Source organism: Cucumis melo, chromosome 10, assembly GCF_025177605.1.
Source record: "Cucumis melo cultivar AY chromosome 10, USDA_Cmelo_AY_1.0, whole genome shotgun sequence".
Lineage (NCBI taxonomy): Eukaryota > Viridiplantae > Streptophyta > Magnoliopsida > Cucurbitales > Cucurbitaceae > Cucumis > Cucumis melo.
This window is the reverse complement of record NC_066866.1, coordinates 12,173,441-12,187,498: the sequence shown is the minus strand read 5'-3', so window position 1 is coordinate 12,187,498 and position 14,058 is coordinate 12,173,441. Positions and strand designations below refer to the sequence as shown.

Here is a 14,058-nt window from a genome sequence, read left to right as displayed (position 1 = left end):
CCAAACCCTAGCCGTCAAGCAAGGTTCAGCCACCGCCGCTTCCTCTTCACCGTCCGCTACGACAAGATGTCTCTATCGTCTTCATCCGCTTGCCTTCCGAGTCGCACAAGCTAAGCCGTCAATGACATTTCGTTTCGTGCTTAGATCCATCTTGCGTAGGTCTCCATCTTTGACAACGTCGAACAACTCAAGCTCAACAAAGTTCCACTCATGCTCAGACCACGTCGTTTCAAGTTTTCGTCATCGATTTGTGCACTTCATCCATCCACCATTCTTCGAGATTCAAAACACCAAGTCGATCCTCCCTTCCAAGCTTCATACATATCCAAGTCGTCTTCTACGTTCGAGTCATGCAAGCAAGCCGCCCATCTGTTTCCATCCGAGCCACACACGTAAGATACCAAGCTAAACCGATCTCCTCTTTCAGCCAAGTCGATCCCCTTTAGCTAAGCTGCCCACCTAATTTTTGGTCATTTTCTCCACCTATTTTTGTAAGTTTTGGTAAGATTTAATGGGTTTTGGATAATACTCATGAGATGTTAATTTTGGACTTTAGATAATAAATTTTGGATTTAAGTTGGAATTTTCTTTAAGTTGGAGTATATTTTTTTCATGAAGGCATGGTTAAATCTAATTGGAAAAATTGAGAGCTTTGATTTTTTTCCAGTAAAGGTTGAATTGGAATTCAACCTCAACTTTGGGTAAGTTGAATTAAATTGATTTTGGGTCTTTAAGCAACCATCAAATTTATTATTTTTAGTTATTGGGTTCCCTTGTTTAGAACTTGAATATTTGGAAAGTTTGATCGTGACTGTTAGGATAATTTGGTTAAGCTAATCTCGAGGTAAGAGATTCTTCTACTAGACCCCGTACTGAAGTTAAGAGTTTGCATGTGATTTCTCTATTATGCATTGATGTAGCTAAAATGTATAATGTATTGATGACGTATGTTGATGACATAAAGTTGATGATTGATAGTTATGATTGAGATATGTTGATGATAATGACTGATTTATGTTAATAATGATGCATGAAATATTAATAATGATTGAAAACGTTGTGATTAATATTCATGTCATATTTATGATACATGCTATGGATTGGGCTTCTATTAACTTTATTTGTTAGGGTCGTACTCATATTGATGTCCCTCGGGATCACCACCTTTTTATGACTGTTTTGTCTGATGAGATCACCAGTCTATCATGAGATGTTATTTATATGAGTGGTCCGACGAGGTCGCTTACAGCCTGATTGTCTTAAGTGTTTCTTTGGGTTCATTGAAGACCAATTTGTCCTAGGTGTTCCTTCGAGTTCACCAAAGATCAGTTTGTCCTAAGTGTCCGACGAGGTCCGACGAGGTCGCTTACAGCCTGATTGTCTTAAGTGTTTCTTTGGGTTCACTGAAGACCAATTTGTCCTAGGTGTTCCTTCGAGTTCACCAAAGATCAGTTTGTCCTAAGTGTCTGACGAGTGTCCGACGAGTGTCCGACGAGGTCTTCAGTGTTTCTTTGAGATCACTGAAGACCAGTTTTGTCCTAGGTGTTCTTTTGTGTTCACCAAATACCAAAGATGTTCCTACGGGATCATTAGATTGTGTGTCTTTGAGAACGCGCCAGTTTAGGGGTACTTCTTTACAGGACCTTAACGGGAAGTTAATAGACACCTAGCGAGACTAGTAGTAGGTTCCTTACTGAGTATATGGTTATACTCACTCTTTCTATATTTATTTTTTTAGCTAAAGGTAGAGGTAGAGGTAGAGGAAAGCTGGCGAAGACAAGAAGTGACGACAACTTTCCATAGGGAAACATTTAGCTTCCACTTTTACTTTTCAGTTTTGATTGTAGTATATTTTGTGTTCTTTGGCTATTTTTCTTTAAAAATAAATAGGGCCCGAATTAAGAGTTTATTTTAGATATTATTTTTACATACCTTTATTTATTTATAATTTTAATGAGCACTTGAGGTTTTCAGTTAAAGTTAGTGCTATTTTCTCATTTTGTTAACAAAGTTTTTATTTCTTTAGATAGTAATGACCTCAGCTTAGTATAAAAAGTTAGGTCGTTACATAAAGTGATTGTCCACACTAGACCTGACATCTCATATGCTACGAGTGTTGTTAGTCAATTCATGCAGACTCCTTATGAAGAACACATGAAGGCAGTAAATAGAATTTTGAGGTATTTAAAAACAGCTCCTGGTAAGGGATTGAGATTCAGAAAAACTAACAAAAGGTGTATTAAGGAATATACAAATTCTAATTAGGCAGGGTCTATTATTGATAGAAAATCTACCTCCGAGTATTATACTTTTGTGTGGGGCAATCTCATTACTTGGAGAAGCAAGAAGCAAGGGGTTGTCAAAAGTAGTGCTAAAGCTGAATACATGGTCATGAGTTTGGGAATCTATGAGCAAATTTGGCTTCAAAAGGTGTTATTTGATCTTTACCAGGACTATGAGGTGCCTACGAAACTTTTCTGCGATAATAAGGTGACTATCGACATTGCTAATAACTCAATCCAACATGATAGAACTAAACATGTAGAGATTGAAAGACACTATATCAAAGAGAGATTAGATAGTGGTAGCATCTACATTCTTTACATACCTTCAAGCCAACAAATTGTTGATATTCTCAAAAAAGAGTTTCTCATACAAAGCTTCGAGTCTTGTGTTAGCAAGTTGGGTCTTTTAAACATTTACGATCAGTCTTGTGTTAATAGGCTTGTTGTATGTTTAAAGCCCGAGGGTTTGTTGAGATCTTAAAGTGCCATAATTATCCTTTATTATTTTATTTGGCTTCTACAACCTATAAATAAATGTTCCTTGTATCATTATGAAATATAGAAAAATAATAAGAAAATAACATCGTGGTTTTTCTCTTTGTTATAGGTTTTCCACATAAAATCGGTGTTTGTCCTCTCTTTTTTTCTTTCAATAATTTTAGGTGTTTATTTATAAACATGAGTTTAAAGCCAAATGTTTTCAAGCATGAGGTTAAGCTTGGTTTCCAAAGTATATGCTAAAATCATGTTTATGACTAAGAGATCTGAAAAGAGCTTTAAAGCAAACATGTGTTTCAAGCTAAGTTTTCAAGCATGTGTTAAAATTTTATGCAAACATGTGTTTCAAGCTAAGTTTTCAAGCATGTTTTTCATAAAGCTATGTCTATATATTCTTTGTTACTCTCTATGACCTTATGTACACATAGTGGTTTTTTTTATTGATGTGAAAGCTGATGAGCCTATGTTTCTTGTACATCAATGAAGGTGCAATTCATTATACCTATGTGGAGAAGTATACAATTCGAATTGTACCTATGTTGAGAGAAGTGTGTCTTTTGATAACGTGGTGTACCAATACTCGCATATTAAGAACGAGTTATGGAGTTATAATCAAGTAAAGTTTATAAAATATCTTTCAAATGTTTATAAGTTCAAATATCATGTTTGTGAATGATTTCCAACTCTTTGAATATTTCTTTAAGCCAAGGATTTATGCATTACTGTTTAAGAAATACATGTTTTATAAAACTGTACAGGGCTGTTTGGGCCCCCACTCTTCCTTCCTCAACACTTCACAACACCATCCATCTTCTCCCCCTCAATACTTGTTCAACCTTTCCTCAACACGTCTTCAACCTTTTCCTCAACCCCTCTTCAACCTTTCCTCAACCCCTCTTTATCCTTTGCTTTACTCTTTCTCTAATCCGTGCGCAAATTCTTCCCTTCATCTCTCTAATCGGTTGTGGTCTTCCTCATAAATCTCACTTTTCCTTCATTTTCTTGCAAAAAAAAATTACTCGTGCGCAAAATCTTCCCTTCATCTCTATAAAAAAAAAAAGTCTTCTTCCTCACAAATCCCACTCTATTGTTCATTTTCTTAGCATAAATAATATGGTTTAGGCTTCCACCCTTCTGTTTTCTCTTTGCATTCGAAGTCACAATCGCTTCCACTGTCTCTCTCACTCTCTGAAACTATTCTTCGATGTTTCGTTGAAGGCTTTGTTACATCGTGTGTCCTTTGAAACGTTTTGCTTTCCCCTTTCAGTTTCGTTGAATGGCTGGGATTCCACCTTGCCTCCAAAACCATAACTTATACATGATCTTGGTTTCGCTCTATCATGTTTTAATTTTCTTATACATGATTCCATTGTACATGATCTCGGTTTCACTCTATCATGTTTGGGCCCTCTGTTGTTTCCTTATTTTTTCATGATTTGATTGGTAATTCTACATGTCCTCGATTTGTTGCTTAAATTTTGTTTCCCCATCATTTTATTCTACATGTGTATGTGTCTTTTGTATCTTGTTCGACCCTCTGCTTCCTCCATTCTTTCTTATTTTTTTTTTGCACTTCAACTTCCAATAATGTTGTTACATAATCATCTGTTGGTGTGTTCTGTTTTATTTTTTACATTGTTTTTGTTTTGCCTATTATTGTAATATCGCATCCATTGCTCTGTTTTCTTTATTTCCATATTTGTGCAATGTCGCTTTATTCAATCCTTTCGGTCTGTGTTTGCCTTTGCTGATGCATTTGTCTCTTCATAACTTATGGCAATATTTTTTTGTACTTCATGTGGTAGGTTTCATGGCTAAGGTTTGACTATCTTCTCACTTTTTTGCTTTTTAACCTATCATTTGTAGAGGTTCTTCTGCATTTTTTGCTTTCAATAAATGCATCATTTATTTTACTTCCCCCCATCTATATACACATGCTTCCTCTTCTGTCTTATTGTGTACATTTTCCCTCACTGGTTGTCTTTCCTCTATTCCATCTTCTTTAGTAGGTCACTTGCTTTTACTTTCTTATTTTCATGCTTCATCCTCTCATCTTATTCTTTTTGTCATAAACCATGTTAACAAATGTGTGTACCTTTATTTTTCTTTTTAAGGCAGTTCGAGAATGCATTACCTCCTTTATTTATGCAACGTTTTACCGTGTTCTTATTTGCCTTATCACTGTTATTTCCTATTAAAATATATGTTGTGAAATATGATTCCAATGATTGTCCACTCTACTATTGTGCTCACTTGCTCTACATTACAATGTTTTAAGGTCATTTTGTATGCATTTCCATCCCCATAGTGTTATGCATTTCCTTTTGTTGCATACTTTTAATTGATGTTTCCTCTACATGAAATTCTGTTCAACTTATTGAACGGATTTATTTCCTCTAACGGGAAAAAAATTATTCTAAAACCATTGACATTTTCCTGCTAAATGTTAACGAATGTTGTTTATTCACTTGAACATCGGGTATATTCTCCGAAGTACACATTACGTACTGCTTACCTTTTTTTTATTCCTTAAGTCATTTATGAACGTTTTTCTTTATCCTTCCCATCATTTCCTTTTTTTTTTGTAGGACGTCTGACTTCATACTTAGAGGTACTACGGTTTAGCCGTTTGTAGTAAAAAAATTTCTTTCTTTTTGTAGCATTTTTTGTACGGTTAGTACAGTGTACTTTGAACTGAATTGTTGCCACAAACGGTTGCTTTTGTAATAACATTTGTTTGGACTTGCACTTATATTTTTTACCCAACAACGATATTTTTTACCCAACAATATTATATATAGTACTATGAACTTCATTTCTCTAATTTTCGACTTCCATCTTAAAGTCCGCAAACTTTTTTTTAAATACATTGCATTTCACTATTCACTAGCATGAAAAGATAATTTGCACACACATTTGATGAAATACATGAACCCATAATTTTTAAAAAGTTTGATGCACTGTTGATTTACAAAACACACGACCATGAATTTAACCATCAAAATTACAAACCTAAAATTTTTTAAAGCCGTAAACGTGTTTTATAGAAAATATTTTCCACATACCTCTAAAATTAGGTGGCTCGAAGCACATTGGGTTAGGGTTTACACATTTGAATGAATCTTACTAAAAATAGTTTATTTTCCCAAACATTATATACGATATTTAAAACCATTGGTCACATACGCAGTTACCACTTTTAAGGACATTTTATTAGATAAAAAATTATGAGTTCAAATCAGATCATCTCAATGCGTTAAGTGATTCACATATTTCAAATCTCATTGACAATTATTTATAAATCACATAAAAACTATTTTCTTGTAAACATTCATAATAAATCATATCGCATAGGAAAGTATTTTGCATAACATGTCTTATAGATCATATTGAATAATCATCCTGCATGCTTAATTACATCTTTGTACTCTCCCCAACTCAAGGATTTACCACACTCTTTTGCTGAGTTGCGACTATGTGGAGTAATCTCAACGCAATTGCAATTTTTCCATCAATTCCATTATGCATAAGCATCTTCCAATGCTATAACACACAACAAGCAAAGCGCATCTTATACTAGATCACACAAGTATAAGACATCCTATTTCATAACACACACAGCAAAAATAGGGCATCATATCCCAAATCACACAACAACGATAAGGCATCCCACACTAGAACCACAATCATTTCAATTTATTTTTAAATTTAATTCAGTTGTAAACCAAACCATTAAGAACTAAGAAGCATAAGAGAAATTATTAAACTAAAGAATTCAAGGTGTGCGTGCGTGTGCGTGCGCATGTATGTGCGTGGGTGCGTGTGTGTGTGTGTGTGTGTCGCGTGTGCGTGTGTGTGCATGCGTGGGTGTGTGCATGTGTGCGTGCATGTGTATGTGTAAGAATTCGAACACAATGGAAATTCATTTAGTTTGAAAACGTTTTAAGAAGAAACCACTCACAACAAGTTAACCTCATTCTTAAGCTTTTAGTCAAAACTTAGTCAGGTTCCAAGCTCGAGTAGCTTCCAAAATTCTTTGCAAATTTTTGCCCAATTTGAGCATGTGGTTGCACACTGAAAATCTTAGCAAATCCTCGGACCTTTATTAAGATAACACAACGTAATTAAGCTCTTAAACTAGGCAAAAATTTTCCTATTAAAAAGCCTCTTGTTGAAACTTCCCATGCTAGAATGATGGGCTTCTACCTGACAGTGAGACTCATTCAATCATAAAAACGGCACATGGCTTCTGCCACTCTTTTCCTGAACTCAATGGACAAGGTCAAATCAATTCGCCGACTTGTGACGTCAACTACTTTGCAACGAAGGAAGTTCACATTGCCTCCTATCTCAACGCATAGCTCCTTCTTAGTGCATAAGTAGAACGTCTTCCACAGCTTACCTTTCTATACTTCTTATTGCCTAATCTCATTGCATAACCAATTTTTACCACATGCATAGTTCAGCTAACTACAATAATTTTTGGCAATTCCAACACTTTTTATCCTGGCGCATCATTTTATGTGAGCAAAAGCGTGTTTATCCCAATGAAATTCTAATTTGTCGGTAAAGTTTTAGAAATCCGTACATTTTTATACATATTTATGCCAATGCAAGATTTGTACAATACAGCGATGCAAACAACGTTGGTCTAAGTTTAAAAAAAAACGATACATTTTTATACATATTTATGTCGAATCAAGAATTATAAAAAAGAGAAACCAATACTTTTTTTACATATCTTTTACATATTTATGTCTAAAAATTATTTATACATATGCGGACGCAAACAATGTCGGCATAAGTTTTAAAAACAAAAAAACCATACACTTTTTTTACATATTTAGGGTTTAGGGTTTATATTTATGCTAACGCAAGATTAATATAAGGGACAAGACAAAACATGTGGGCATAAAGTTTTTTTTAAAAAAAACTATATATCTTTTTACATATTTATACCGACGCAAAATTTATCATAAGTGATGACGCAAAAAAAAAATGTCGACATCAATTTTAAATACAAAAATTCAAATCTTTTCTACATATTTATGCCGATAAAATATTTATCCATATCCCGATGCAAAAGACGTGAACATGATTTTTTTTACAAAAATATGAAATTAATATTAATTATCATAATTAATTTTAAAAAGACCATAATTTTAATTTACCTAATTTTTTTAAAAAAAAAACCCACCCCTAATCCCACGAATTTTCCCCCTTTCTCTCCAACACAGCCCCCCACCCACCCACACACGCACGCAATTTCCCTTCTTCTCCTACACCCGCCGGCCGCCGACCTCGTCCCTCCTCCAACTGCCGCGGGCCCTACTTCACCCAAGCCGCTTCAGTCCCCCACTTCTCCGACAGCCATCGCACCCCCCTCTCCAACGTTTTCCTTCTCCCTACTGCAACCGCCGCCCCCTCCCTTCTCCCTTCTTCAACGCCGCTGAGCTCCCACCACAGCCTCAGACGCCGACCGCCTTCTCCCTTATCCAACCACTGCTGGTCCCCACCTCTCCCACAGCCACAGATGCCGCGTCGCTTTTCCCATGTTTTCTTACAGCCGTCCCCGCCCCCATCCTCCTTCTCCCATAGCTGTGCCTCCCTTTTCTCCTGTAGCCACGCGCACAGCCTTGCTATTTTCCCTTTCTCCCACCACCAAGCACACAACACTTAGTCTTCATCCCTTGGCACGCTCATGGTACATCTTAAAAATCTCATTGTATTTGATTTGAAAGAAAAAGTTAACAAATTGTTGTTAGTCTAATATTTTATAAAATAATTTGAAACCAAACTTTATCTTAAATATTTATTATGTAAGGATATGTTCATTTATTTATTTTATTAACTTTACTACCATTTTAATTAAAAATAAATTTTTTTATCTTAAGTCTGATTTATTACAAGTTAATGCAATCTAATAAGTATTGTCAATTGTTGTTATATGAAATCTAATCGGTATTGTATATGTGAATTGTTATGACTATTCTATAGCTATGGTAGTCATAAATTTATATGAAATATTAGTTGGGTGATCTTGGTCAGCACTCCTTCATATAGTCAATGGATTATTTATCGTGGAGAATTAGCAAATTTAGCTCAATTTGAAAGAGTTAGGACTCCTTTAGCTTCTTTAGTTGATGATGGATTAGTAGATGAAAGACTAAGAGAACAACCTACTATTGAGAATAATGACAAATGAGTTGTTCAACCTTTTAAATGATTTGCAAGGACCAATGAGAGAAGGAGCATATGATGAGGATGAAGAAGACTTTAGAAATGAGATGCATGAGAATATTGAACAAAGGTATACTACAAACATTTTTTAGGAATTGATAGATGAAGTGCGTAATACGTTATATTTGGATTGTACCACCTTTTCTTCATTAAACTTCTAGGTGAAACTGATGCACGTTAAGGTTCTCAATAATTGGAGTAATAAATCCTTTGATATGTTACTAAATTTGTTGAAAGATGCATTTTCAATTAATACATGTGTACCTAATTCTTTTTATGAAACTAACAGAAAACTACTACGTGACTTAGGACTAGGATATAGTTCTATTCATACTTGCAAGTATGACTGCATTTTATTTTGGAAAAGATATTCTAATTATCAAAGTTGTCCAGTGTGTGGTAAGTCTCGATACAAAATAAAGGATGAAAAGGAAAAAAAAGATCTCAAACAAGATTTTACGTCATTTTCCATTCATCTTGAGGTTGAAACGATTGTTTTCGTCAAAACACATTGCTTCATTTGCCATTGCAACAACATACATCGGGAAGAACTTCTCCCTACATGGATACGACGACGATCTTTCCGATGCAAAAGAATGCGTCGGCATAACTTAAGGTGACATTTTTTAGATTTTGGTTGATATTTTTTTTCGTCGGTGAAAGTGAAAATTCTTGTAGGCTTGTGATCATTCTCTCACAACATTGTATTTTAATCACATGCATATATGCATTTATATATGGTTTAAATACCTCTTTCGCCATGGATATTCAATTTCCTTTTTCTAATTTAGTCCCTAAATTAGCTAAAGAATTAATTTTAGTTCCTTCAAATTTTTAAGAGATTTTTTCAAAAATAATAATAAAAGGGAAAAAGATACTTCATAAAAAAACTACTAAAAGACAGAAATTCATTAGACTTGTTTTGTCTATTTTGTTATTTCGTTTTCTTTTTCTTTTTTAATTTTCATCCTATTGGATCGTTCAAATTATCTACGCTAGTTTTTAACTTTAAAAAAAAAAAATTAATTCTTAGTTTTTATTTTTGCCAAATTGATGATGCATAACATATTTAAGTGAGGGTGTATATTAATATATTTATACAACTATAATTTCAAGTTAGGGATCAGGAGAGTAGATTTAAGGTTAAACAAAATAAAGTAACTTAACAATCTACAGAGACCAAAATAATATTTTTTTTCGATATAAACTACCTCTAAAGTATGATGGAACTTATAATTAAAGGTATTTAAATAACCAGACAATTTGACCAACTAAAAATTTTGAGTTGGTTAAAAGATTCATATAACTCAACACATTTACACCTTAGTTGTAATCATACCTTAAGCTTTCAAAATTAAAAATTGAACTCTCAAACTTATCACAATTTTAAAATTGAATTCTCAAATTTATGTAATTGTACAAACTGTATAGATTATATAAGTTTGAGATTCTTTTTTTTTTCTTATCATTTGTGGGTCCAATTTTTACAATCGTTATAAGTTTGGTAGTTCGATTTTAACATTTTTTAGAAGTTTAGAAACACCAATTCTTATTGTTGAAAGTTTGAGGAGTATCTTTGCACTTTGTCTTTTTTTAGAATGATGATGAAATAGAACAAGTTTGAAAATTTCAAAATGAGCATAACGACAATATTTATATTATAACCTTTTTAAGTTACAAGTTTTAGACCTGACATGTAGTATAAAACTCATTTTGTTTCAAATTTTCAATCTCATTTCGTTCAATAGTTTCAATCCGACTTACTTTCTCAGCGTTTTCGATTCAACTTACTTTCTCGTCGTATTCATTCCAACCTCTTTCGTTTTCACCCCTCAAGATTGTATTTTGGTTATGTCCTTGACTGTTCATGCTTTCTAACACTCTTAGTTTATAGCAATTGTGTCTAAATAATTGAAAAGATTTTAGAAGTTATTGGAGATTAAAATAAAATAAATCCAAGACTAAAGGACTTGATTGAAATTTTAAGAAACACATATATGTTAGACAAAACCGTGTAAAGACCCTTTCTCCCTCGGGTCTCCATACGAACGAACTATTAAATCCCTTTGAAACCCCATTGTGTAAATATCAAATCGCACCGCCAGATCTCACTCTCCACATCCATGGCTTCTCCACCGACACTTCCGATCTCTGGCCCTCAATCCGCTACCGGAGCTCCGTCTCAGCCACCCATCGCCACTCCTGCCTTCCGCGCATTTCTCTCTCGTCTAACCTCCTCCGTCCGCCAAGGTTTCTCCCACCGACGCCCATGGTCGGAGCTCGTCGACCGGAGTTCGATGGCTCGTCCGGACAATCTTTCAGAAGCCTATTCCCGGATCCGCAAGAACTTCTCGTACTTTCGTGTCAATTACATCACTCTCTTTGCCCTTGTTCTTGGTTTTTCTCTTCTCTCCCACCCTTTTTCTCTCTTGACTCTTCTTTCACTCCTCGCGGCTTGGTGTTTTCTCTACATTTTCCGTCCTTCCGATCAGCCGTTGGTTATTCGTGGCCGTACTTTTTCTGATTTCGAAACGTTGGTTGGGCTGGGGGTTCTTACTGTCATTGTGGTGTTCCTCACTAGTGTCGGATCGCTCCTGATTTCGGCGTCGATGATTGGATTTGCCATTGTGTGCATTCATGGTGCGTTTAGGGTTCCAGAGGATCTCTTCCTTGACGATCAAGAGCCTGTAAATGGAGGATTCCTGTCGTTTCTTGGTGGCGCCGCCTCCGCTGCTTCAGCCGCAGGTCCTGCAATTGCAGCGCGTGTATAGCCCAGATCATGATCGGCGCCTGATGAACGAACGGATGGCAGTTTGATTATGGGTTAGGCTTACCTGTTGTACTCTTTCTGCAGTTTGAATTCTTGTGATCCATAAGAACTGGATTAGGGTTTGTTCTCTCATAATGTGCTGAAAATTTATGTCAAATTTTTTGTTTAGTTGCGCTATATACAACAATATTATGAATTGTAGACTCTATTACTTAGGGCGATTATTACGCAATTCTTTTAATATAGCCTCTTATTTCTTTAGATAACGCTTGAACCCTCATTGTCATGTACTTTGCTACTATGTTCATGTTTAATTGGAGATCTTGTTTACTTCTAATGGAATTTGAAGTGTGTCAATTGTTTGATCAGCATCGGACTGTTTTCTTTCACGCTACTCTAGTTATGGAGTTGCAGGAAGGGGTGACTATCGTTGTGTTCTGCGCTTCAAATCCTATTAGTACCTATCTTCTTTCTTGGCTAGCAGTAAAAACTGGTATATCGTGTGTATTTGGAGGGGTGTAAGGGTTTACACTTCCATTTATATTCATTTTCAGATTGGATTTCTTAGAAGGTAGTGAAATTGATGATTGCTTGCCCTTCAGGTTATCTATTTGGGATCTTTCATAGTTTTACTTTCATTCAACATCAATTTCTTCCCTGACCTCTCTACTTGTCATGCATTCTATTATACAGTGGAAAATATGAATCTTTTTTACTTGAACCGATATTTGTGGAGAGGGGTTCAATTCATCTTAGAATGCATAATCTGAGCTTATCTTTTCTTAGTCGCTGCCTTTGAATTATATGCAGTGGTACTTGTCTTTTAAGCTTATAAGTCATGTGGTTTTTGGAACAGCGGTCGGTATTTGAAGAAATTGTTTTAAGTGGATAGATTTTGTACTTTGTTGTATGTGAGTTTTTCTTTGAGGTTGGAGCCATTCTTTCAAAAAATGGCATATACATTGTCCTTTGCTATAGCTTGCAGGTACAGGGAAAGGTAGTGAATACATGTGAAGCGTGATTGTGAGATGGACGTTGTAAGGCTGAATGGTGGTAGCTAATGAAGGAAAGTGTAATAAAAGATGTTCTTGCACAAAATATGTGCAAGAGGTAGCAATAAGAGCAAAATATGTGAACGTGTGACTATAATTTCCACAAACTACTCACAGCTCAAAAACATTTTTCAACCAACACCGCTTCTTCTGACTCTGAGGATTTGTTGGAATTCCAAATACCTCATATTTTAGTTTAATAAGTTGGTTTTTCCTATTATACAACCATAAGCTTATCAATTTCACATGGCCCCACCAAGATAGCTTATTTGGCTAGAATTGGATTGTGTTGTAGATGAATGAAAGTATATTGTCATTGTCATGTCCTATCACTTGCAACCCAAAGTGGAGTAGTCCGAGAGTTTAGGAACATTGTAATACTCATAGTGCCAACGTGCATGCAAGTGATGGGAAGTGTTGAGATCATGCATTGTTTGTACGTAGTTTCCCACTAGACTTGTGGATTTGGAAACAAGCATGCACCGGGTTGATTGACTGGCACTTTCTTTTTACTTTTAGGATGGGGCTTAGTTGACTCGGGATAACTTTAGTCACATGGAATTAGAATTTACTATACCCGTGCAAATAGGCTTAGTGAGCTTGACTAGATCATATGGACGTAGAAGCACACACTTACACTTCTGGTTACCGAATCATATTTTGATTTGGTCGTGTGGTACCTTAGACTTGAGTTGCTTGACACTGAGTTGAGAAAAGATGTGCCTTTCCACAGTCTAAACTGCAATAGTGTGGGATTATATCGAGAAGATAACTGGATTTGAATTTATCCAGTCTGCCATCCATGCTCGCAGGGAACTCGGCTGAATGAGCTGAAAATTTTAGAAACTGAGTGATTCTTCCTTCTCCCCTCATTTTTCTTTGGCAGTTCAGGTTGAACATTGGGGTAGTTGCAGAAATCTTATTAGATTTTCAACACACTTGAGTTGTTTATGATCAGGGGTATTGTTGTACTTTTTGTCAACGACGTGGTACAATTGTATCCTAAGTAGTTTTATGTAATTCCAGCAGTAAAGATTTCATGTCTTTACAGTTCTTGTATGCGTTCGTGGATGCTTTAGATTGATAACCATGGAGTAGAAAAAAGTCCTATCCATGAGAACGTTAAGATGTTTGAATTTATATTGATGTTTGAATTTATATTGGAGTAGTAGATTTGAACACCTTTTTGTGTCAGTTTGGCTTGGGCAACCTT

General features: G+C 35.4%; 1 protein-coding gene across 1 annotated transcript; it reads left to right on the top strand.

Annotated features, from left to right (window-relative positions):
- The first annotated feature begins 11,018 nt into the window (after positions 1–11,018).
- Positions 11,019–12,161, top strand: LOC103496706 (PRA1 family protein B1). Its single transcript, XM_008458671.3, has one exon. It carries the CDS (start codon positions 11,147–11,149, stop codon positions 11,792–11,794), a length of 648 nt encoding a protein of 215 aa, XP_008456893.1. The 5' UTR covers positions 11,019–11,146; the 3' UTR covers positions 11,795–12,161.
- The last annotated feature ends 1,897 nt before the right edge of the window (positions 12,162–14,058 follow it).

Coding starts and splice junctions, on each gene's coding strand:
- LOC103496706 (XM_008458671.3), top strand. CDS start 11,147: ATGGCTTCTCCACCGACACTTCCGATCTCTGGCCCTCAATCCGCTACC.